We start from the raw sequence: 23564 nt of genomic DNA, 5'->3' as shown, positions 1-23564 counted from the left end.
AGAAAAGGAGGAGACCTTGGAATGACATTATGAGTGTGGATGGGCCAGCAAAAATTTAGCAACTTGGTGGTACATCTGAAGCCCATTTTTGAACAGGATTTGCCAAGTTTTTATGAGTAGAAAATGAGAAACATAGCTAACTGCTTAAAAAAACCTCCCTTCTTCAAAAAGATTTGGGAACCAGGTCCCGGTAACAGAATGTTCATTAGAACAGTGGTGCCTCACTAAAGCAAGTCTATACAAATTTTTTCACCTTCATCTGTCCTCCTGGGAATTAGGCTGAACCAAAAACCTCAGACCTTAGCTTCATCTACAGGACTTGTAAAACCCTACTGTGTGCAGAGAATTATAAAGCGAGTGACAAAGTAGGCCAACAATGCCCCAATTTGGGTGGGGGGCAGGGAGGCAAGAGGAGGGGAGGGAATGAGGGTACTCACTTTCTGCCACCATCATGGGTGGGACGGCTGGGCTGGGCTTTGGAAGCAGCCCAGGGGCAACATAAACCAGCCTCATAGCGGTTGCCCAGTTGTCAGAGAGCTCCAGAACTTCAACATCCTCCTCACCCTGGAGCATGCCCCAGGCTGCCAGCAGGAGGGGAGGGAGATCAAAATTAACACAAGCGGATCAATCAACCAATAACTCACAGAGCAGGGCATATTGGTGTTGAAGCATAGAGGATGTCCTGGCCAAAAAGGTGGATGTTGGAGTGAGAAGAAGAGGAAGCATTTAAGTAGTATGGGTTTCCGCTTGGTTGGGATGGGTCAGAGCCCTCTGTCTGCTTCCCAGAGGCAACATTTGATGAAGAGAATTGTTGGGTGAATCAAAGTACAGGTAGATTCATTTTCTACCACACAAAAAGAAGAAAAAGCTGAGACATTCTCTTAAAAACACATCCATCCTAATTTCAAACTTCCTTTTAAGACACTATTGATTTCGAGGTTTTTGATTGACGTGAGACACTTAAATATTATTTAAGTGCCTTATTTACCAGAAGATATATCATTGGCACCACACGGGAGCTTCTCAAGCAGGGTCAGTGGCTGATCAACCCCTACAAGCAGCCTCATTTAGGGATTCTTGAGTCGATCGCAGCCCAGCTCCTCATCTGGACCATGAGTCATGTGCAATATTTGTGGCACACAATCTGTTGCTATTTTTAACATTACACAGTAGAAGCATTTGCTCACTGCTGTACCCCCAAAAGATCCTAATTTTTTAGATTATTCTGGAAAGCACTCTAAAACTTGGGAAGGGACATTTACACAAACACACTTGTGTTTGCGTAACAGTCCATGTTTCCCCACTCCTCAAGAAGCTCCAGGGATTGCCCATCCAACTCTGCATCAAACAGAAACTCTTTACCATAGGCTTTAAGGCCCTCAATCACCTTGTCCCTTCTTACCTTACCTCACCGCTCTCTTTCTTCAACCCAGTCCTCACACTTGACTCCTCTAATGCCAACCTACTCACTGTACCTCGAACTCATCTGTCTCTCATCACCAACCTCTTGCCCACATCCTGCCTCTGGCCTGAAAGCCCTCTCTTCATATCCACTGGATTATCACTTTCCCCACCTTCAAAGCCTTATTGAAGGCATATCTTCTCCAAGAGGCCTTCCCTGCCTAAGCCCTCATTTCCTCTTTTCGCATTCCCTTCTGTGTCAGCCTTGCATTTTCTCCCATTATTCACCCCTCCCTCAGCCCCACAGAAATTATGTAAATATTTGTAATTTATTTATATTATCATCTCTCTCCCCCTCTAGACTGTGAGTTTGCTGTGGCCAGGAAACGCGTCTGCCAACTCGGTTGTATTGTACTTTTCCCCAAGCTCTTAGTTCAGTACTCTGCACACAGGAAGTGATCAATAAATACAACTGATTCATTGATTGATTTGTTAGTTTGGGGCTTCTTTAGAATTAAGGCAGCCTGGGATGCCTGAACATGGAAGAATGCGGGCCAAGCTCAAGCTGTGGAAGCTACCACTAGGATTCTTCTTGGTGGCAGTAACAATATTTACTTAGTGCTTACTATGTGCTAAGTTCGGGGAAAGAAATTCATAGAAAAGACAGAAACCTAATCCTTGGGGAGAGAGAAAGTGCTGAGGCAAATCTGTATTTGATTTGCATTTGCTTTTCGTATCTGCAATCTCTTCTAAGGCAATTAAGTTATCACTTCTTTCTATACTTTCCTCCGAGGACTCTCATTTCTCGCTTCCACATCACCTCTGTGCTAGAGAACTCACCTCCATAGCACTTGTATCCGTATCTTTAAACTCTATTGCTTCCTCCCACCTGTAATTTATTTTAGTGTCTGTTCCCCGCCACTTAAATTGTAAGCTCCTCAAGGGTAGGGATCATGTCACTTACTCTAATGTACTCTCCCAAGTGCTTAGTACAGTGCTTGGTAGAGAATATTTGCTCAGAAATTCTAGTGGTCAATTGTTGACATGACAAAGATATAAAATTGATAAAAAGATAGGAAACACATGGGGAGGGAAAAAGAACACAGAGTGAGAGGAGGAAATAATGCTACTTATTAAGTGCTTGCCATGTGTGTACTGCATTGAAGTAAAGGGTAATCAGATTGGACACAGTCCCTACCCCACTGGAACTCAAAATATACAGTAACTAATAATTATGGTTTTTGTTAAGTAATAATGATGGCATTTATTAAGTGCTTACTACGTGCAAAGCACTATTCTACGTGCTGGTTAAGTGCTTTCTATGTGATTTTTTTAATGGGCACTGTTTTAAGTGCTGGGGTAGCTACAAGGCAATCAGGTCCCACATGGGGCTCACAGTCTTAATCATTAATTTATAGATGAGGAAACTGAGGCACAGAGAAGTAAAGTGATTTGTCCAAGGTCACACAGCAGACAAGTGACAGAGCTGGGATTAGAAGCGACTTGTCCAAGATCACACAGCAGACGAGTGACAGAGCTGGTATTAGAACCCAGGTCCTCCTGACTCCCAGGGCTGTGGTCTTTCCAACTAGGCCAAGCTGCTTCTCAAACAGTGGTACAGAAATATTGGGAAGCTAGCTGAATGAGGATTATGTTCATGAGACACTGCACTAAGCCATCCCTAATAAAACCGCATTCCTATTTAGTGAACACCTATATCAGCACTAACTGCCACTGTTATTAGAAGTAGTATTTATTAAGCACTTACTGCGTGCAAAGCACACCATGCAATTTCCCTCTGGTATATGTTCCCTGCTTTGACAATATTTAGCTACAGACCAAACTTTATGATCCCCCTCCTAATGGAACTACAATTAAATAGACATCTTTCACTGTACCAGAAACAACTGGAAGGCACACAATTTTCTCCACAGTAAATCTGAGTAGATCTTGACAAGTTTGGTTCCTTTAAGAACACTGCCACCAGCTGGAAGTCACTTTGCTTCACTAAGGAGGGCTACTCAGGGAAACAGTTTGGAACTGGCCTGGCCTAGGTGTGTGTGTGGTTTTTTTAATGGCACTTTGTTAAGTGCTTACTATGTGCCAGGCACTGTACAGCGCACTAGGATAAATGCACGATAATCGCATGGGGCTTACAAGCTTAACCCCCATTTTACATATGAGGGAACTGAGGCACAGAGAAGTTAAGGGACTTGCCCATGGTCAAACATCATCATCATCAATCGTATTTATTGAGCGCTTACTGTATGCAGAGCACTATACTAAGCGCTTGGGAAGCACAAGTTGGCAACATATAGAGACAGTCCCTACCCAACAGTGGGCTCACAGTCTAAAAGGACTAAAAGGACACATTAGACAAGTGGTGGAGCAAGGATAGAACCCAGGTCCTCTGACTCCTGGGCCTGTGCTCTTTCCACTAGGTCACACTGCTTCTGCGCAGTCTAGCAAATTTCCAATGCAACACTGGAAGGTAGGCAGCAATATCAGCTAGATAATAATGACAGCCAAGTTGCTTGAGTCTTAGGGTGCTCCTGGGCCCCTACTCTGTGCTTCAGACTTGGACACTAACCTCGCTCCCTCCTTTGCCCACGGCATATCTATGAGCGATACTCTGCTACTCCTTCAGCCTTTCTCTTGGGACTCCAATAGTACCACAACCCCAAACCAGGGACCGTGGGAACTTCAGGTCTCTTTGACCATGTCCCTGCTGGCCCTCAAACATGGCAGAGGCACAAGAGAGTCCAGAGGGTGTCTGGGAAGGCAAGGCATCGTCCACTGCTCCCTTTATTCACCTCTCCCTCACCCCCACAGCATTTATGTGCATATCCTAATTTATTCATTTACAGTACTGTCCATCTCCCTCTCTAGACTGTAAACTCACTGTGCACCGGGAACGCGTCTACCAACCCTTATATTATATTCTCCGAAGTGCTCTGCAAACATTCATTCATTCAATTGTTTTTATTGAGCGCTTACTAGGGGCAGAGCACTGAACTAAGCACTTGGAAAGTACAATTTAGCAATAAAGACAGAGACAATCCCTCCCCACACCGGGCTTACAGTCTAGAAGGGGGGAGACAGACAACAAAACAAGGAAACAGGCATCAATATAAATAGAATTATAGCTATATACATAAATAAGTGCTGTAGGGTAGGGAGAGAGCAAAGGGAGCGAGTCCTTTGACACAGAAGGGAGGGGAAGCTGAGGAAAAGGGGGACTTAGTCTGGGAGTAAGTAAGCACCCAAACAGTAAGCATACAATACAGCTGATTGGTTGATCGATTCCAGAAACTCTGACAACAAATTTTTGGTTTAATTCTGGGCTGGTGACACTGCAAGGAGCTAGCAATTAGTTTCCAGGGACCACGGGGTTGCACCGATGCCCCAAAAACTTCTCAACGCTTCAATACTGCTCTCTCTTTGCCTCCACCCTAGGGTGTTTCCACATGGGGCACGGCTCTGTGCCCTCTTATCTTTGCATTGCTTGGGGGATATAGTATGGGTAGTGGCTCTGTTTCCCCAAACTTTGGCAGGAATGACTATTATGAAACCCCAAGAGGGGCCGCTTTGTTAAATGATGAGCTTGTACTCACCTTGTAACCTCCCCAGCGCTTAGAACAGTTCTTTGTACATAGTAAGCACTTAATAAAAGCCATCATCATTATTATTATTATTATTATTACTCTAGCTGACTTAGGTTTAGAGGGGCTGACGTTAACCATCCTCTCCTTAATATCCTAGGAATAACCTCATCTGGTCATTCAGCAGACTTGAGTTTTATCTTACCGTTTTATGCAACTTGACCGTTCACATTGCCACACAGGTCTGAGCTTGGGTTCTGAATTTCAAGTGCCCTTGGCCCCGTAGATGGTTGGGTCAGGCTGAACACCGAGGGTCCTTTCTAAAAGCTTGCTCTCCCTCTGGAAAGGAGGCCTAGCAGCTTCCGAGGTCTGAGTTCCCCATGACTCGCTCGATTAAAATTTCACATGAAAGACCGGGGGTTGGCAGCCCCCCTAAATTTTGGATTTAGAAGTGACCAGGGGAGGGAGGGGAGACCCTTTTGTGCCAGGCCCTGGACACCCTGCATCACCCCCCGAACAAATTTTCCCCCAACTTAACACTAAGCATTGTTAGAGGACATTTGCATGTGCATCCTGTACAGTTACCAGGGCAACACTGACGGGCTCGTGACTTCTTACAGAGAAAAGGATCGCAAATTGCGAGGGTGTTTGAACGTGGCACTTGGAGACTAGTTAAGCCAGTCAACCAAAAGACATCAGATGTTCACAGACAAACATGCATACGCCTGACACCCACAACCACACACACACACACACACACACACACACACACACACACACACACACACACACACACACACACACAGACCTTCTGGTAATATTTAAAAATGGAACGGGAGCTACAGAATAAAGGGGTATGTCTCTCTCACATTCCAACTTGAGACTGAATGGGGTACCACACCAGCCTTGAGATCGGGTTTTGCCCCCTTTAGCTGCCCCACCCCAGGTTAAAGGAGTGAAGCAGCAGCAGCATATCTTCATTCCAGGCACATACCAGCGCTGGGTGGTAGCCAGCCACCAAGAAGGGAGGGGCTGGGAAGCAGGCTTCTCATCTCCCTCTCCCCTCCTCACCCAAACCAGGGGCTCAGAGAGCCAATGGTGTGCCAAGGCTCCATGCCATCTGGCACAGATGCCCCGGGGGTTGAGCTGTGCCCTCTGCGGGAAACACCTGAGGGTAAGAATGGAATCAAATGTCTCTTGTCCTAACCAGAAAGGAGGCGAGGGGAATAGCACGCTTAATCTTTACTGTTGTGTGACTAACGGGGTGAATCCCAAATTCCAAGTGTCTTAATCCAATGAAGACTTTCCCTCCTGCACACAGACATAATATGTTTCCAATGCAAAAAGCCTACTTTTGCCCGTCCACTTTAACAGCGGCTCAATGAAAAACAGCTCATCAGATTCACCCAGCTTTCCGGCAGCTCAGTTTCTGCCACCCTGCAGGTAACATGAAAACCAAAAAAATTCAAAACAAAAGCTCAAGTGCTTAACATCGGCCACTGAGCCAATTCTCCAGCAAATCTCGTTCACCTTCAAGCAGTTGCCCAAGATCTGTCAGGATAGCGACTCTGATGCCTCCTAGAGAAGCAGCGTGGCTCAGTGGAAAGAGCCCGGGCTTTGGAGTCAGAGGTAATGGGTCAAATCCCGGCGCCGTCAATTGTCAGCTGTGTGACTTTGGGCAAGTCACAACTTCTCTATGCCTCAGTTACCTCATCTGTAAAATGGGGATTAATACTGTGAGCCCCATGTGGGACAACCTGATCACCTTGTAACCTCCCCAGCGCTTAGAACAGTGCTTTGCACATAGTAAGCGCTTAACAAATACCATCATCATCATCATCATCCTTGGGAACTTGCCGGGAATGCATCCTAAACAGAATCAGACCGTTGGCGCCATCTCCTCCGGCTTCCCTATTTCCGAACACAATGACTGGAGCTACAGTCGGACCAGAGGCAAGGAAGACTTACGTGCACCGCGTGGATGAGGTCTGCGACCAGGTTCTGCTTCAGCTTCTCATCACTGCTTGTCCCATGAAGCACCAGATCCGGCATGTATGCTGGGCAGTAACCGCCCAGGAGCGACCGCCCAAAGTTCCTCACATTCCTGCTGCTGACGACTTGAGACCTGAAAGACATTTAATGCATCAGAGGGAGGATTGAGTGTCTCACTGCTTGACAGGCCAAATGCTAGCTGATAACAGGGAGGAGGCGGCGGCGGCGGTGTGGCCTAATGGAAAGTCAGGAGATCTGGGTTCGAGTCCCAGCTCTGCTGCTGGCCTTGCTGTGGGACCTTGGATGAGTCGATGAACCTCTCTGGCTTCAGTTTCCTCATCTGAAAAATGAGGATAAAATAGACCCAGAGTCCCAAATGAGACAGAGATTGTGTCTAATTTTATACCTTGAATCTCCTTCTACGACTATCAGCTCCTTAAGGGCAGAGAACATGTCCACCAGCTCTTGTTTTATACACTCCAAGTGCTTAGTACAGTGCTCCATGGATAGGAAGGACTGAAAAAATACCATTTATTACCTCAGAAAATAGCACAAAGTGCTTATTAATAAAAATAATAATGATGATGATAATAATAATAATGGACAACTAATGATGATGACTGTGAGCCTGTTGTTGGGTAGGGACTGTCTCTCTATGTTGCTGACGTAATTCCCAAGCGCTTAGTAGAGTGCTCTGCACACAGTAAGCCCTCAATAAATACGATTGAATGAATGAACGAACTAATAGGTCAACTATACTAAACTTTACTGAGAATGGTCTATTTAGTTAGAAATCAGGTTGTACAAAAAGCCTTACTTAGAGGACAGAGCACGGAAGTTTTAGTTGTAGGATGGGCCCTTTGTATGTGCACACTGTGACATGAACTATGGATTTCTCATTGGTCTTTTCTCTCTCTCCCACCCTCTCTCTCTCTCTCTCTCTCTCTCTCTCTCTCTCACACACACAAACACACACGTGAACTTCAACATCAGTGGTGACTTCTTCAATACAGAGGACAATCATATAGTAGGAGGAGTAATAATATTTATCAAGCGTCTACTGAGTGCTTATCAGGGTCACTGGAGAATGCTTCAAAGCCCTTCCTCCCCCCACCTCTCTTGCCATTTCACCTTGGCAAAGGCAACTCCACTTCTGTTGATGCTCCGTGTCGGTCACTGTCAGAACTTAAATTCAGGGGAGCTGACGGGCAGGCCCCACTTTCCTCGTCACTGTCTCCCAAGGCGCTGTCTGAGCTCTCGTTTCTGGGGAGGTCGCCTTCTGGTCTGAATGCTGTCTTCCTGTTAGCATCCCCACAGGGGACATCCAAAGCTCCCTCACATCCAGAGCCCTGCTGGACACGTGTACTCGGAACTGGTTCCAAAGATTGATCCTTCGGGCCCGAGGTCTGAGTCTCCTCCAGAGGTTTCCTCTTTCCCGTTGCCACTGTGTTGTGAGAAGGTGCGAAGGGTTCAGTCGGTGGGCTGGGTGGCCCAGCAGCCTCGGTGACAGTGACACCAACACCGTTATCCTCAACGAAATGCCCTTCCGACAGACTTCTGCTCCCCTCACGAGACAGGCTTGGAGCATAACCGACGGTCCTCCGGATGACCGAGACCCCGGGTGTCCATGCCTCCCGAGCGTCGTCATCTGGAGCCAGGCCTGCCGGGATCAAAGGCATATCTGTCTGGGCTGGATGCTTCCTGAATGCTTTCAGGTTTTCCTCCATCTCCCTGGCCTGGCTTTCGAAGTCTGACTCTGGCGACACTGAGCTTCCAATGCGAAAAATGACCTTTTCTACAGGAGTACTCCCCCGTGTGAGCCTCTCTGGGCAAGGGCAGGCAGGTGATCTGCTGTGAGGTTTCTCGGGGCCGCCCGTCACCGGCAGAACCTTCCTCACCGGCTGCTGGCTGGGCTGCAGCCCCATCTCTGAAGCCTCAGTTTCGGCAGGGCCTCTGAGGCCGGAGGCTACCCACGCTGTGGCATTGTGGTTTCCAAGCTCCTGCCCTGAGTTGCTCGATGCCACTCCTCTGACCACCACCTGAGGAGCCTTGCAATCCTGCTCGGTCCACTCCGATAGCTTGCTCTTTTCTCGGTCAACTCTGTGCAAAGAGTCGGCTGTCCCAGGGCACTCTGGGGCCCCCGCCAAACCCGCAGGGGGTCGATTTCTCTTCTCCCCACTCTTTGGGGGCAGGACCGGAGGCACCAGAGCGGGTTCATTCCTCAGAGTAACCACCACGTATTCAGACTCCTCCACCTCTCCCTTTTCCAAGGTGGTTGTGATTTGGCTGCCACTGAACATCTGCTCTTCGTCTCCAAACTTCCCGCTCCAAGTCAGCTGGTGTTCTTGCAGCTCGGAGCAGCGGAGGAAATAGGTCAGAACGTATAGTATCCGTTGGACCAGGTCTCTGTGTTTCCCAATGATCACGGTTCGAGTTACCCTCACTGGGGAACCAATTGCACCATACAAGTCCCCTGTAAAGGGAGAGAGAGAGAGACAGACAGAGAGAGAGAGAGAGAGAACACAAAGAATTCATAGGTGTTTGCAAGCAGCTAATACAATAACTTCCAGATCAGAAGCTGGGGACAGATCCCCAAAGACATATGTATACATATACACATACATACATATATATACACACACAAACATAGGGAGCCTGGACAAAAGGTTGGAGCTGGATGAGATGGCAGGGGTTGAGAGCGGTGGGGAAGAACAACATTTCTCCTGAATACAGAGAGACAGCAAAAAAATCACAGATCTGACCACCCTTGAGAATTTCACCTACGACATTTTTCTCCAGTTCCATAGACCTGGAAGCATCCATAAAGTGGGATTACATCAATTAGCCAAACATTTGGGATATATTCATTATGTGAAGACATTCAGTGTGACCTATTAGGAAGAACATGAGACTGGGAGTAGGAAACATGGGTTATAATCCCACCTCTGGAACAAGTCACTTTCTATCTCTGAGCCTCAGCTTTCTCCATCTGAAAAAAGGGGATGAGATAGACTTTGAGTCCCACGGAAGACAAGGACTATGATCTCTCAACTTTGTAGGTTTCCAGCCCTGAGTAAATGCTTAATAAATGCCATCATTTTTAAAATAGTATTTAAGCACTTATAAGTGCTAAACACTGTACTAAATGCATGGGTAGATAACATAATTAGGTAGGACATAGTCTCCATCCCACAAGGGATTCAGTCTAAATCAGAGGAATGAGGATTTAATTCCCATTTTACAGATGTGGTAACTGAGGCACAGAGATGTTAAGGGGGCTTGCCCAAGGTCACATAATTATGATGATGAAGATGATGTACAGGTTCAAAGATTGTAAGTGAGCTGATTCTCACGGAAAGCATCTCGGAGTACTGCTGTAGTTCTGGCCCAGGTATAGCAAGCAGAGGACTAAAGAGGCATTTTGGCTTCCATTCTCAATAAGGAGAGATTGTGTCACTTCTAAGCTTCTCTCACACTTTGGGCTCTTGATGCAAACTGGAAAATACTCTTCCAGAGTTTCCCCACAAACTTGAAACGGAAAAGCCTTTCACCCTCAGGACTCTAGATGGCTGAATGTCATGACACCAAGAGAAGCGAAGCAGTGTGTCCTAGTAGATAAAGCTTGGTCCTGAGAGTCAGAGGACCTGGTTCTAATCCCGGCTCCGCCACTCGTCTGCTATAATAATGATGGTATTTGTTAAGCGCTTACTATGTGCAAAGCACTGTTGTGAGCGCTGGGGGAGATACAAGGTGATCAGGTTGTCCCACGTGGGGCTCATAATCTTAATCCCCATTTTACAGATGAGGTGATTTGAGACACAGAGAAGTTAAGTGACTTGCCCAAAGTCACACAGCCAACAAGTGGCGGAGCTGGGATTAGCACCCAAGACCACTGACTCCCAAGCCTGTGCTTTTTCCACTGAGCCACGCCTGCTAGGTGCCTTGATAAATCGTTTAGCTTCTCTGTGCCTCAAGTCACCGCATCTGTAAAATGGGGATTAAGATTGTGAGCCCCATGTGGGACACAGACTGTGTCTAATCTGATTAGCTTGAATCTTCTATCCCAGCACTGGTACAGTGTCTCGCAGCGATTAACAAATATCATTATGATTTTTTTAAAAAAGGCTAGTTTTCCCTACTGATAACAGCAACTGATAAAACCCATCCATTCAAAGTGATTCTTATCACAATTTATCACAACTGCGAAGGCACATGCAGTCACCAGTTTTGCTTATCTTTGCCTGTGGCAGTATGATAACGCAACAAGGAACTCACACAATTCGTTTGTCGACTTGATCTGGACACAGCACGAGGGCAAGGCTAAAGCTTTACACCAGTGGGCACACAGAAGACAAACCCACTGGAAGAGCTGCAGCTTTTACTGTGATGTGAGCGAGTCTGCCCAAGTCCAACGGTGTGTGGGGTGGTGGTTGTTCTAGTTGTGTGTGCTCTCAATTCCCAGCCCTGCCACTTACCCAGCTGGGCCCAGAGAGGGTTGTATGGATGTGTTTTAGCCAGCAGATTCACAGACGGGGAGGTGCGCTTCTCAGAGAAAGCTTTGATGGGAGGATGATCAATGGGCATGACAGTTGGCACCCAGGCCAGATGGTAGGTCAACACCGCTGTCAGTAGAGCAGCAAAAAACCTAAAGGGAAGGTAAACAGCCACCCGAGCAATCAATAATGGAACCTGACAGATCAGTGACCCGGTGGGACCCTAAAACAGGAATGAGAGAGCGGCATGGCCTAGTGGAAAGAGCCTGGGACTGGAGTCATAGGAGGCCTGTGTTCTAATTCTAATTTCCTTTGTTGGCCTGCTGTGTGACCTTGGACAAGTCACTTCACTTCCTCTGTGCCCCGTTCATTCAATAATATTCACTGAGCGCTGTGTGCAGGGCACTGTACTAACCGCTTGGGAAGTACAAGTCGGCAACATATAGAGACGGTCCCGACCCAACAACAGGCTCACAGTCTAGAATTTGGAGTGAATAGGACACTGGTACAGGAAGGACAGGTGGGAGACTGAGGACGCCCTAGAATCCACACTGCAAACGAAGGGAACGTTAGCTTGGAGTCCCAGGTTTTCTCACTGTCCAGGGCCCACTACTGCCTTAATCCAGTTCTGCTCATGATTTTAGCAAGTGTTTGGATTCAAGATGCAGAAAACGAGGAAGCCTACTGGTTTTTGTTGATCTGTTCAATTAGAAGTGTAAACTCTTTGAGGAAGTGCTGGCAGAGCTGGCTTTTTTCCAATGTGCTGGACATCATGGTAAGCCACACGGGTTCAGTGATCCTGGGAACGGAATACAAGTTCCAGATAGTCTCTCTACAGAGGAGAAGGGGGAAGGGAGGTGGGGGAAAAAACACAGAGAAGACAAACAGCACTTCAGTCAGTCATGATATTCGAGGGAGATGGAAATCACAGGCCTGTTCTAGCTTTTCAGTACCCTCCCTTCTGATCCCAATGATTGCTCTCTTAAAAATGTCATTATCCTTATAGGGTTCCTGAGTGGTCATTTCATCATTTAGGAAGGCACACTGGCTTTTTCAAGGGACTCTAAGGTCTCACTTTAGTTCCCAGTTTGGTTTCTCAGACAGCATTACAAGCCAATGCAGTCCTATTAAAAGGAACAAGTCCACCAGGATATACTGTGGCTTATCCATGCAGGAAAGAACACTTCTGAGTGCAAAGATTAACTATCATCAGCTCCACTTTGGCCTGAACGAGGCCGTGGTGTGACTCTATGCTTGCAAGTGGGTAATTATTCACAGGCTGAATCGAGTGGGGTGACTTTCCTCAGTGGATAGAGCACGGGCCTGGGAATCAAAAGGACTTGGGTTCTAATCCTGCCTCCACCACTTGTCTGCTGTGTGACCTTGGGCAAATCACTTCACTTATCTGTGTCTTAGGTCCACCATCTGTAAAATCGGGATTGAGACTGTGAGCCTATTGTAGGACAGGGACTGTGCCCAACCTGATTTGCTTGTACCCACCCTAGTGCTTAGTACACATTATGTGTCTAACAAATACCACAATTTTTTTTTTTAGTAATAGAAGCATTAAGTTCCCAGTTGATGCAGTGCACCGTACTAGACATTTGGGAAGTCGGCAATAAACAAGTTAAATATTTCCTGCTCACAATGAGCTTACAAACTTTACAACACAAGTAGTCTAAATAAGGGACTATTGCAACAAACACTTCCTCATGTTTCGGGGAATGCTGGCAGGTGAGTCCGAAATGATGGGTTTCTAATACTCTTTCAGATCCCTGACACCTAAAACATATGTGACCTTCCACCACCAGAACCATTTATTAACTCTATCACTGAAGGGGAACTAAGAAAAGTTAATAAATATTTGAGGGGATCAACTCGGCTAGCTAACCCAGAATGTAGCAAATCTGTAACATTTTAATCATGGCTATGAAAGCAAATTCCTCAAAGACTTTTATTCTTTTCCTTGGGAATGTGACCTCAGTCGGTTTGGAACAGCAACCAAATAACCAGGTGACCAGGATCATAGAATATTTCTGTCCCAGGCAGTCACTCAACAGTATTTATTGAGTACTTTGTCCAGAGCACTCAACTAGGTGCTGGAGAGAAGATAATACACAGAGTTGGTAAACATGCTCCCTGCCAACAAGGAGCTTAAAGTCTAGAGGGGAGACAGGCATTAAAATAACTATTTTATTTTAAATAATTAAAATAAATTATGTACACAAGTGCTGAGGGGCTGAATGTGGAGTGACTATCAAGGGCTTAAAGGGTATAGATCTAGGTGGAAGAATGAGGCAGAGAGAGATGGAATAGGGGAAATGATGGCTTAGTTGGGGAAGGCCTCTTGTGATTTTACTAAGGCTTTGAAGGTGGGGAGAGTGGTGGTCTGTCATATGAAGGGGGAGGGACTTTCAGGCCAGAGAGAGAAGGTGGGCAAGGAATCGGTGGCAAGATCAAAATAAAGTAATAATAATAATGGCATTTGTTAAGCACTTACTATGTGCAAAGCACTGTTCTAAGTGCTGGGGTGGTTACAAGGTGATCAGGTTGTCCTACAGCGGGGCTTACAGTCTTCTGGATGGACACAGTCCCTCACAGTCTTAATCATTGAGTAGGTAGGCATTAGAGGAGCAAAGCAGATGGGCTGGGTTGTAATAAGAAATCAGCAAGGTAATGATGCAGGGGGAGAGCAGATAGAGTGCTAAGTGCTTTGGTAAGGAGTCTCTTTTGATGCGATGGTGGGTAGTTAAACACTGGAGGATCCTGATCTTGAGGAATGGGGAGACATGGATGCAATAGTTTCTTAGCTCCCTACTGGTCAACACTCCCCATACGAATGCTAATTTGTCAATCAATCAGTGGTATCTATTGAGCATTTAAGTTGTGCAGAGCACTGGACAAAGCACTTGGGAAAGTACAATAGAGTGGGTAGATGAAATCTCTGCTCACCAGGAGCTTACATTAAAGTTAACTACACTTAGGGAATTAGTGTGCAGAACAAAACTGGCTGGGTGATTTGGTGCAAGTTGGGAAGCCTATGGCCTGGAGGTTCACCCTGAAGGTTGTTGAAAAGTTACAAGAGACAGGAGAACGGTACCAATTTCTACTTCAGGACCCCAGAGTAAAGGGTCATCAAAGATTCATGAGTAGCTTTAGGACTTCCCTCAGTCAGTTTCTCCTTTCTTACGCAAAATAATAGGCACCTGAGCATAATCCCACTTTAAAGATGAGGATGATATTAAGATGCAAGGCAGTAGGGGAATTGGGCTAGGCCATAGAGGGGCATCGTTTCCAAAGGGCATAGCTCAGTAGTGGGAGTCCTGCTTTGGGCATGAGAGGACGGAAAAAGTCCTCAGAGCCTGGTGTTTGTGAGATAAGGCTCCGACCTGACTCCAAAACCTGGTGGGGCAGAGTCAAGTCAGGGAGTGGTGGAGGTCAGAAGGTGGGGAAGACGGACTGCCAGCAGGAAGTGGAGTCGCCACCTCCAGACAGCCTCCATCCAGCTCCATGGGGCATAGCAGGCTAGCCATAGATGCCTGTCATTATCAATTCTACCGTTAATGGAACAGTCTCCACAGTCCAAATGCTGGTGCCTATGAAGCCTTAGGAAAAGGAGTCTGGCACTAGCCCATCTACTGAAAAATGAATAAGTCTTCCAAAATTCTCAGTCAGCACTTTCAAACATCTGTGCTAGATGAACGCAAGAAATCCCCAATTTGGGTCAAGACACTGCTTTCGCACCCTGATCCCTTCTTATAAGCCAGTGCTAGGCCACAATTGCAGCACTGAGCAGTCTGTGGACCATGCAATTCTACTTTTCTTCTAACTGCCCAAGAATCTTATATTTGTTCAGATAGCTGCTGCGATAATTGTGAGAACACTAACTCTTTACCCCTCTTTCAGAGGACTAAATTCCTATTCATTTTAGTGACTAGACCTGTGAAAAATCCTAGTTACTTTAATACTACCAGGGAATCCTTAGTTTTATTGCTTTGCACTTCCCCTCCACCACAGTCTACCTGAAGCTGTAAGAAAGGTGGTTAAACCTAAAGATTGTCCTTTCACTCCTGCAGGGGCGGCTCTAAGACAAAATGCAAAGGTGAAAAACCCAGGACCTGGAGGGTTCCCTATCCTAGGACACTGGTTCTATGTCCTTAGATATCCCCAAGCTTCTGGAATTCCTACAATCCCTGCTTATGGCATTTACAGCTACTGGTCTCCCTTTAATGAGCATCCATCAGTTGTGGTCCCCAAAGTAACGTTTCAGACAAGATCACAGGATCATCAAATCTTCTCACAATTAACTTATAATCGTGGTATTTTGTTAAGCACTTACTATATGCCAAGCACTATACTAAGCATGGGGGTAGATACAGGATTATCAAGTCTCACATGGGGCTCACAGTGTAAGTAGGAGGGAGAACAACTACTTAATCCCCATTTTGCAGGTGAGGGAACTGAAGAGCAGGGAAATTAAATGACTTGACCAAGGTCGCACAGCGGGTAAATGGTAGAGCCAGGATTAGAACTCAGGATCCTCTGACTTCCAGCCCCTGCTCTATCCACTGGTCATACTGCTTCCCTTTAGAGTTTATAGCTCCTGTTGTATTTAATTCTTTAATTGGGTCCCTCATCCTGATAACTCTTTCCACTGGTCAGCTGGGGCACAGCGCTCCCCACACCTCCATTCAATCCAACCTACTGCCCACCTCAGCTGTAAACAGGCCCAAAGGAAAAAGAATGACATTGAATTCTGAGCCCAGCATCTTGCATCTGCCCCAGTGCTTAGCACAGTGCTTTGGCATGTGTTAATGTAATGCTTTGGCATGTATTCATAATACCATTAGCTAGCCAAGTTGGGAAGGAGAAGGGTACACATACATGTTCTGTTTAGGACCATACAATTTGGCCCCAAATTGAACATGTTGGAATTCAGGAAATCGCAACTCATTTTCGGCTATTGCTTGTTTCCCATTTTAAATAAAAGTCTGCCACCCCCATACCTGCAAAATTGGCAAGGGTGGCTAATAGGAGCTGCTTTCTGCCCAGTGGCGGGAAACATGACAGACTGCTTCATGCTTTGTCATCATCATCATCATCAATCGTTATTTATTGAGCGCTTACTGTGTGCAGAGCACTGTACTAAGCGCTTGGGAAGTACAAGTTGGCAACATATAGAGACAGTCCCTAACCAACAGTGGGTCAATCCCAGGCACCCATTTTGACTCACAGAAATAGGTTTGCCATACTATTTTTGCTAAAAACCATGACAGTCAATGCCATCTACTGAGCAACTTTCCCTTCACTCTCACCGCGCTGGGAGGTGCTAAAGCAGCGTGGCTCAGTGGAAAGAGCTCAGGCTTTAGAGTTAGAGGTCATGGGTTCCAACCCCGGCTCCGCCAACTGTCAGCTGTGTGACTCTGGGCAAGGCATTTAACTTCTCTGTGCCTCAGTTACCTCATCTGTAAAATGGGGATTACGACTATGAGCCCCCCCCGTGGGACAACCTGATCACCTTGTAACCTCCCCAGCGCTCAGAACAGTGCTTTGCACATAGTAAGCGCTTGTAAATGCCATCATTGTTATCATTATTAAAGGAGGAAGAGGCAAAAGGAGAGTGGAAGGTTAAAGACACTGGAGATACCAAATGCCATGGAACCTAAATGGAGCTTTCTCCAACCTGGAGGTGAAATTCCAAGTGTTTAAAACTAGCAAGAACAGCTTGGCGCTGGGGCAAAGTACGTCGACCAGAATGGTCACGACGGTTCCTATATAGTTTTCCTAAACTGTGTAGAGTACCCTGCCAAAAATCTGGGATATGTGGTTATTCTGAGGAGGGTGGAGCACTGTGGCTCTGGTCTCATTATGCACTTGGTCACCATTACCTAAAGCCCAGATGCAATGCCTCTAAGTGGATTCCAGCAGAGAAATCATTTTGATCTTTCACTGGGAGCCTACTAGGCCGAGCAAACACCAAACCCAACTGCTCACCTGAACTCTCCCAGGGCCTCCATGAGACGGCTGACATAGATCTGCACTCTCTGACTTGACTCTGCGATCTTTCTGCACGAGATCATGGCCTTAGTGTAAAAGAAAACAAACAAGATGACTTCCTGGAGAACAAATAACTTTACAGCCTATGTGTTTGGCTTTATTAACAAGGCACAATCTTTTGATCAATCCTAAACATAACAATATAAACCTTGGAATAACCAAAGATTGCTATCTCTTTTCCTACAGGAACCAACATCTGATCTCTAATTTACCACACCCACCAGTGTTTTCCCTCTCCTAGACTGAGAGGCAACACAATTACTCAAAGTTTGCAGGCCCAATCTACCATCTTCAAGCTTCTGCCAAAATCCATCCCTCCCTCCAAAACCTCTGCTAAAGACTTCCCTCCTCTCAGAAGCATTTCTAGACTAGACCCAGCCAACTCCATTAATTAATCATTCACTAACAACTTTTCCTGTCTCCCCCATAACAGACCACTTATATTTTGAGCAGGGCTGTTATTCATGGTTGTCTGTCAATCAATCAATGGTATTTATTAAATGCTTACTGTGTGCAGGGCACTGTACTAAGCGCTTGGGTGAGTACAATACGAAAGAGTTAACAGACACGATCTTGTATGATGAGTCGCATGTCCCTTCCCTTTACCTTTGTTTGAATGTATCTGTTTTGTCCAGCCTCCTCCATTATATTGAAAGCACAGGGATGGTAGATTGGGTCCCTTTCTTCCTTTGCAAGTCTCTTTCTACAATGCTCTGCACACGAACAGTGTTGCTGATTGACTGTTCCGTATTCCCCACTCCCGGTGGCTGCAAGTCTCCCCAGAACTGGCCCACTCGTTACCTTTTCAATTGCACTCTTCAGCCTGTTCACGTGGGATTCAAACAGAGGGAAGTGAGAGAAGAAGAAGTCCTGAAAATTTCTCTGCGCTTCCTCTCTATCCGATAGGGAGAAGAGAATACTGATAGCGATCTTCTTTCTTCGAACCATGGCAGGGTTGGAACTGCAGCTTTCGTCAGCCAAGCTAAATGTTTCCTCTGTTGACCTGGGTGAAAAGGGGCAGTGGTAAATTTCCAGTATTCCCCTCTGCACTTCAGGTAAAATACTAATTTCAAGGAATGACTCTTCAGGACCGATTAAACAGCAGGGATCAGGAGATTAAGCTGGAAATTGATCCACTCCTCAGTTTTCTCATCTCGAAAATGGAAATAGCCTGAGCTCGTTGGGTTGTGTCAGGGAACAAAAATGCTTGTATGGTTCTCAGGGTGTAAACTCAGATCTTTGGCAGTAGAAGCCTCCCCCAGTATCAGTGTACCATGTAGTGTTACTTAAGAAGTAATGCAACACGTTCATTTGAGTCTTTGGAATTTTCTTTTTTTTTTTTGGCCTGGCTGGAAGGTAGGTATATAAAAGGGGGGAGATAACAAGCACTCCTGGAATTCTGTCCACCACAAGAACCTCCTAAATTTTAAATATTCATTTTCAAATGCCATTAAAACCACTAGATGGAGTTACAGCTCTGTGTGCTAGATTTAAATGTCAACGTTGTATTAATTCATTACGAACCCCAAAATTAGGAATTCCCACCTCCACTCTTCTAGTATGGGTGGAAAGTTCAAATCCAAGTTGTCAAAAATGCAAAACAAATTCAAGTTGGCTGAAACAGCTTCTGATTTTTCAATCAGAGAGATGAGTTTTCAATTTACTTAAAATGGCTTTGAAACAATGACACAGGTGTCACATATTACAGCCTTTGGAAAGTCAAGGATTTGCATAATAGTAATAATAATGGTATTTGATAAGCATCTACCAATATGCCAAAAACCATATGAAACGTGGGGGAAGATGCAAGATAGTCAGGTCAGGCACAGTCCCTGTCCCACATGTGGCTCACTGTCTAAAGAGAGAGAACAGGTATTAAATCCCCATTTTATATATGAGGAACCTGAGGTACAGAGAGGTTAAGTAACTTGCCCAAAGTCTCAAAGCAGGCAAGTGGCAGAACCAGAATTAGAACCAGGTTCTCTGACTCCCAGCCCTTGGCTCTTTCCACTAGACCAAGCTGCTTCTTACTCTCCTGAATGAAACCTTTTCACCTCAGTTATCAGTATAGAAAAGCAAAGTTGAACTTTTCTAGTATCTTTTTTCCAAACAGCCTTCAGTTTTGTCATCTTTATCAATTTATTCATCTTCAACACCCCTGGGAGTTTTTATAAGGACAGCTACCTTTACCCCTACCTCAGTGGTGGAGAAACTGAGGCATGAAGTGAAATGGTTTGATGGTGCTCATTCAGTGAGGGTGGAATTAGAACTTGAGTTTAAGCCTCACAACTCCTACTCCAGTAATCCTGTCTCCACACTACACTGACTTCGTACCCTCAGCTTTAAAAAAAAAAAATGCAAGTACATTTTTTTTTCCAATAGTTGAATTAGTAGAAAGGGGATGGGTAAAACTTTATCTTTTCCGGCAAAAAACTGAAGAGGTCTTCTTCCCCTTCTAGACTACATGTTCACTGTAGTCAAGGAACATGTCCACCAACTCTATTATACTGTACACTCCCAAGAGCTTAGTATTCAGTGCTCTGCACATACTAAAGTGCTCAGTAAGTACGACTGAATCAACTGATTCTTGAGATTTTCCACAATCTTCTAATTGGAATGATAAAATTGCTCCAGGCCACCATTCATGTCACTGTTTCAAAAAGCGGATGCTGCCTGCAAATCCCTGTATTTTGCTTTTGGGCCATAACGGTTTGGGTGGATCATATAAATCATCTGTATTTGGCACAAATTGTTCTTATACACACCAAAAAGTGTCTCCTCAAAAATTTGCACCCCAGCCCTTGCACCTGGGATTTCTTTCTCTCAGTCAACCAAAGGTATTGATTGTGCACTTATTGTGTATAGAGCACTCAACTAAGCACTTGAGAGAGTACAATACAATAGAGTTAGCAGACCTGATCCCTGCCCTCAAAAGACCTTACGGATGAGGGAAATGGCAGAGTATTAAAGTATATACAGAGGTGCTGTGAACATCTTCACTTTTATCCATCTGTCCCTGCTGCTTCAGTCCACGTTTTCCTACTGCTCCTTGAGGGCAAAAGCTTAATGTCATCATTCAAAATCCACTCAACTGTCTACTGGAAGCAAGCAGGCAGAACCAATATGAGCTTTTTGGACTGAATGAAGTTTTGAAAGGTTCACTATCCTAGGAACAACTGTGTGTGCTGGATGCCTTTTCTGCTAAGAACACACAGCAGCAGCAGCAAATAAAAAGTGTGTATTACAGCTCGTCCTAAATACAAACCCACTCGCAATTCAGTCTCGCTGTGAAGCACAGATTTGGTCTGAGTGGGAAGAGGGCTGCCCAACGATTCTCCAGAAAAGTTTTAATTTCTCTTGGTTGTTGTGTGGCCCTCATCATCACTGTAGATTTAATAAGCCAATGGGACTTGAGCCTTCAGGCCACTCACACTTCACCAACAGCTGTATCAATGCTGAGACACACAGCCAGTGACAACTGCGGCCAGTCAGTCATTTTGAAAGGCAATCAGAGTTTCATGCCCCTAACTTTATGGCCTTGTGATGGAGGAGTCTCTGGAAATGCATTTTTTCAAAGGCACGTGTCAGTGGTTGGGGCGCAGTCTTTGCAGTGACTATCTTGGGATTTCCCTCCTAGGAGTTAGACAGTATTGTTTTCATACATTTACTATAAGGGCAGAACCAGTATGATACCAAGTGTAAGCGGACAGGAGAACTTAGCCAGTGATCTATAGCCAAATGTAAACTAAAGCCAATCAAAAGCACTTCAATTCACATACTAAAACTGCATCATGCCAGTCCTAAAAAAGCCAAAGAAGAGTGGAAATGAAAGCTGACAACCTGGCCTTACTGTACATTCCTGGGGAAGAAAGTGGGCAGAGAAAACCAGCCCCAGGTCAGACACCCATATGAAATCTTTCCCTCCCTGTTCAACTTTCTCAAAATCAAACCTTCCGGCAGCAGAGTGAAATCTTAGCCTTCTGGGCTCTTTTACTTTCAGGAGTCACAGGGATCACATACCAAGTCACTTAACTTAAATCCAACTCCTAAGTTCAGTCTTTCTGAAAAAATGCCAAATGCCAGGCATGGAATTTGCTCATTCCAAGCTAACATAGTGCCTTTTGTATTCGCAGTCTAGCCACCACATGCTAGCTAGCTATGTGTTACTAAGTTCATGAGAGTCCCTCCACCCCCAGCTGTTTTTTTTTCTATTTCTATTTCCAATGAGGCTCTAACTTTCAGGTTTTCCAAGTAGGTCTGAAGCCACGCTCTGGGCTCTCGCTCCCACCACGCTTCCTGCCAGGCTGGCCCAGAGGAGAAGCAGCCCACGGCATCCGGTTTCAGACAAAGCATCCACACAGCCACTTTTTCCAGCAAAAGGAAACTTGCCACTTACCACCTTGGAACAATGCCATTTTCTAAACTTGTTGTTTGGCTCCGGAGCCAGCGGCGCTGGTAACTGCTGGAGGAGGAAGAGGTTGGCGAGGGGAATGGGGTAACCAGCAGACTGCTAAGTGAGGCTGTTAAAAACAAAAAGAAAGTTGTGCTGAGAAATGCATTGAATCAACAGAGTGTCCCAGAGTGACCAGCTTAAGGAATATATGTTCCTGCTTGATTTTTGATGGTGGGAAGGTGGGAGGAGAGGTAGGGGTGGGGAGAAAGAGGAAAAGTAGAGGATCAGAGGCCTTGGTAACTATCATTTGCTTCCAGCGCTATAGACAACAGATTTAATACAGTTGTCACAACTAGTTTTTTAACTGCAATTCATTTAAATTTGCAGGGGAAGGGGGTGAGACTTTTTTTACTTTTTAAAGGAAAAACTGAAGGGAAAGAACAATAATGAATATAAAAATCCATAAACATTAAAGCACTTCATCTGAAACTCCATCAGGCACTCAGCATATCTCACCATGGTATCAATCCCAAGTACTTATAAAAAAAACCAGGAAACAGAGCAGTCCACAGGAACTTCTGTGGGCAGGTAGTCTTTCTCTCTTCTAAACAGGTACTATCTCCAGTCTCAAACCTTCCTATCCTTAATGGATAGAACCTTATTTGGTAGAAACACAGGTGAAACTGTTCTGACATGCCCACACTGAATTTGTCAGATAACTAATTGAGGGCTAAGTCAAAAGCGATATTCCTTTTTCCTTCAAATGTCATTCCTTTCAGCATCAAATTCTTTTAAGTGTCGATTCCTAAATAAAGGTCTTGGACATCTGCAAAGATCTTATGGAACTGCCCTTGCAGAATTCATGCAGGAAATGTGTAGAGGCTAAAGTGATTAAGAAAGGAACTGATATCTCAGAGGCCCACAACTTTAAGTGCCGAAGCTAAAAAGTGGCTAGACTGTAGGGGTGAATGCCTCCCCCGAACATCCCTTCCTGCAATCAGGGCAGGAAGTGTGGGTGTGTAGACAGGATCAGGGCGGGGAGGGGAGGGCAGAAGAGAAAAGGTGCAGAAGGAGGAGGAGGAAGGGGAGGAAGGGCCCCACATTGCTTGTAGACACTGAGGTGGGGTGTGTGTGTTTGTATGTTGGGGGAAGGAGGAGGTGTTGGAGGGGGGAAAATCTTTGCTGGCCCACAGAGCAAAAGTTTGATAAACCTTTTAACTAATGGCTTCACATTGCCTCTGCAGAGCTGCTGCATGCAATACCTGCTGTAAATTCCTCCAGTCTAGGCCTTGCTTCCGACCAGGAGGTAGCACTACCTTGAAACCAGAAGATGGTCTAACCTCACACAAAACGAACCGGTCTGTTGGTTTTTTTTGAACTCTTGTGGGGATCTAGTCAGCTGAAGAATAATTTTCCATCTGAATAGCAAGCTATCTTAAAGTATTCCACAATTCTTTATTTGTCCCTCGAGCACCTTTACTCGCTGTTAGAGAAGCCTAACATTTCTAAGAACACCATCAAACTGCCCTCCGAGTGGATCCCGATCCCTGGATGCAAGCGGGAGTTTGCGGGGAGTCACTCAAATAGCACTCTTTATCTAGGGTGCTGGAAGGCGCCCGGGCCCTT

At 45.6% G+C, this 23564-nt stretch overlaps 1 protein-coding gene across 4 annotated transcripts in view; it reads right to left on the bottom strand.

Moving 5' to 3' along the window:
• FNIP2 (folliculin interacting protein 2) overlaps nt 1–23564 on the bottom strand; it is a 112676-nt gene that overhangs the window by 16588 nt on the left and 72524 nt on the right. For all 4 annotated transcript variants that reach the window (XM_038755175.1, XM_038755176.1, XM_038755173.1 and 1 more), the window contains 7 exons: nt 21942–22065; nt 18347–18548; nt 17483–17571; nt 12174–12320; nt 11471–11640; nt 8127–9468; nt 6972–7128 (listed from right to left, as the gene is read on the bottom strand). In XM_038755175.1, coding sequence (XP_038611103.1) covers nt 6972–7128; nt 8127–9468; nt 11471–11640; nt 12174–12320; nt 17483–17571; nt 18347–18548; nt 21942–22065 — 2231 coding nt within the window. The remainder of the gene's footprint in view (nt 1–6971; nt 7129–8126; nt 9469–11470; nt 11641–12173; nt 12321–17482; nt 17572–18346; nt 18549–21941; nt 22066–23564) is intronic.

The sequence above is a fragment of the Tachyglossus aculeatus genome, chromosome 12, assembly GCF_015852505.1.
Source record: "Tachyglossus aculeatus isolate mTacAcu1 chromosome 12, mTacAcu1.pri, whole genome shotgun sequence".
NCBI lineage: Eukaryota > Metazoa > Chordata > Mammalia > Monotremata > Tachyglossidae > Tachyglossus > Tachyglossus aculeatus.
The sequence above is the reverse complement of the archived record's forward strand: the minus strand, read 5'-3'. Positions and strand labels throughout refer to the sequence as shown.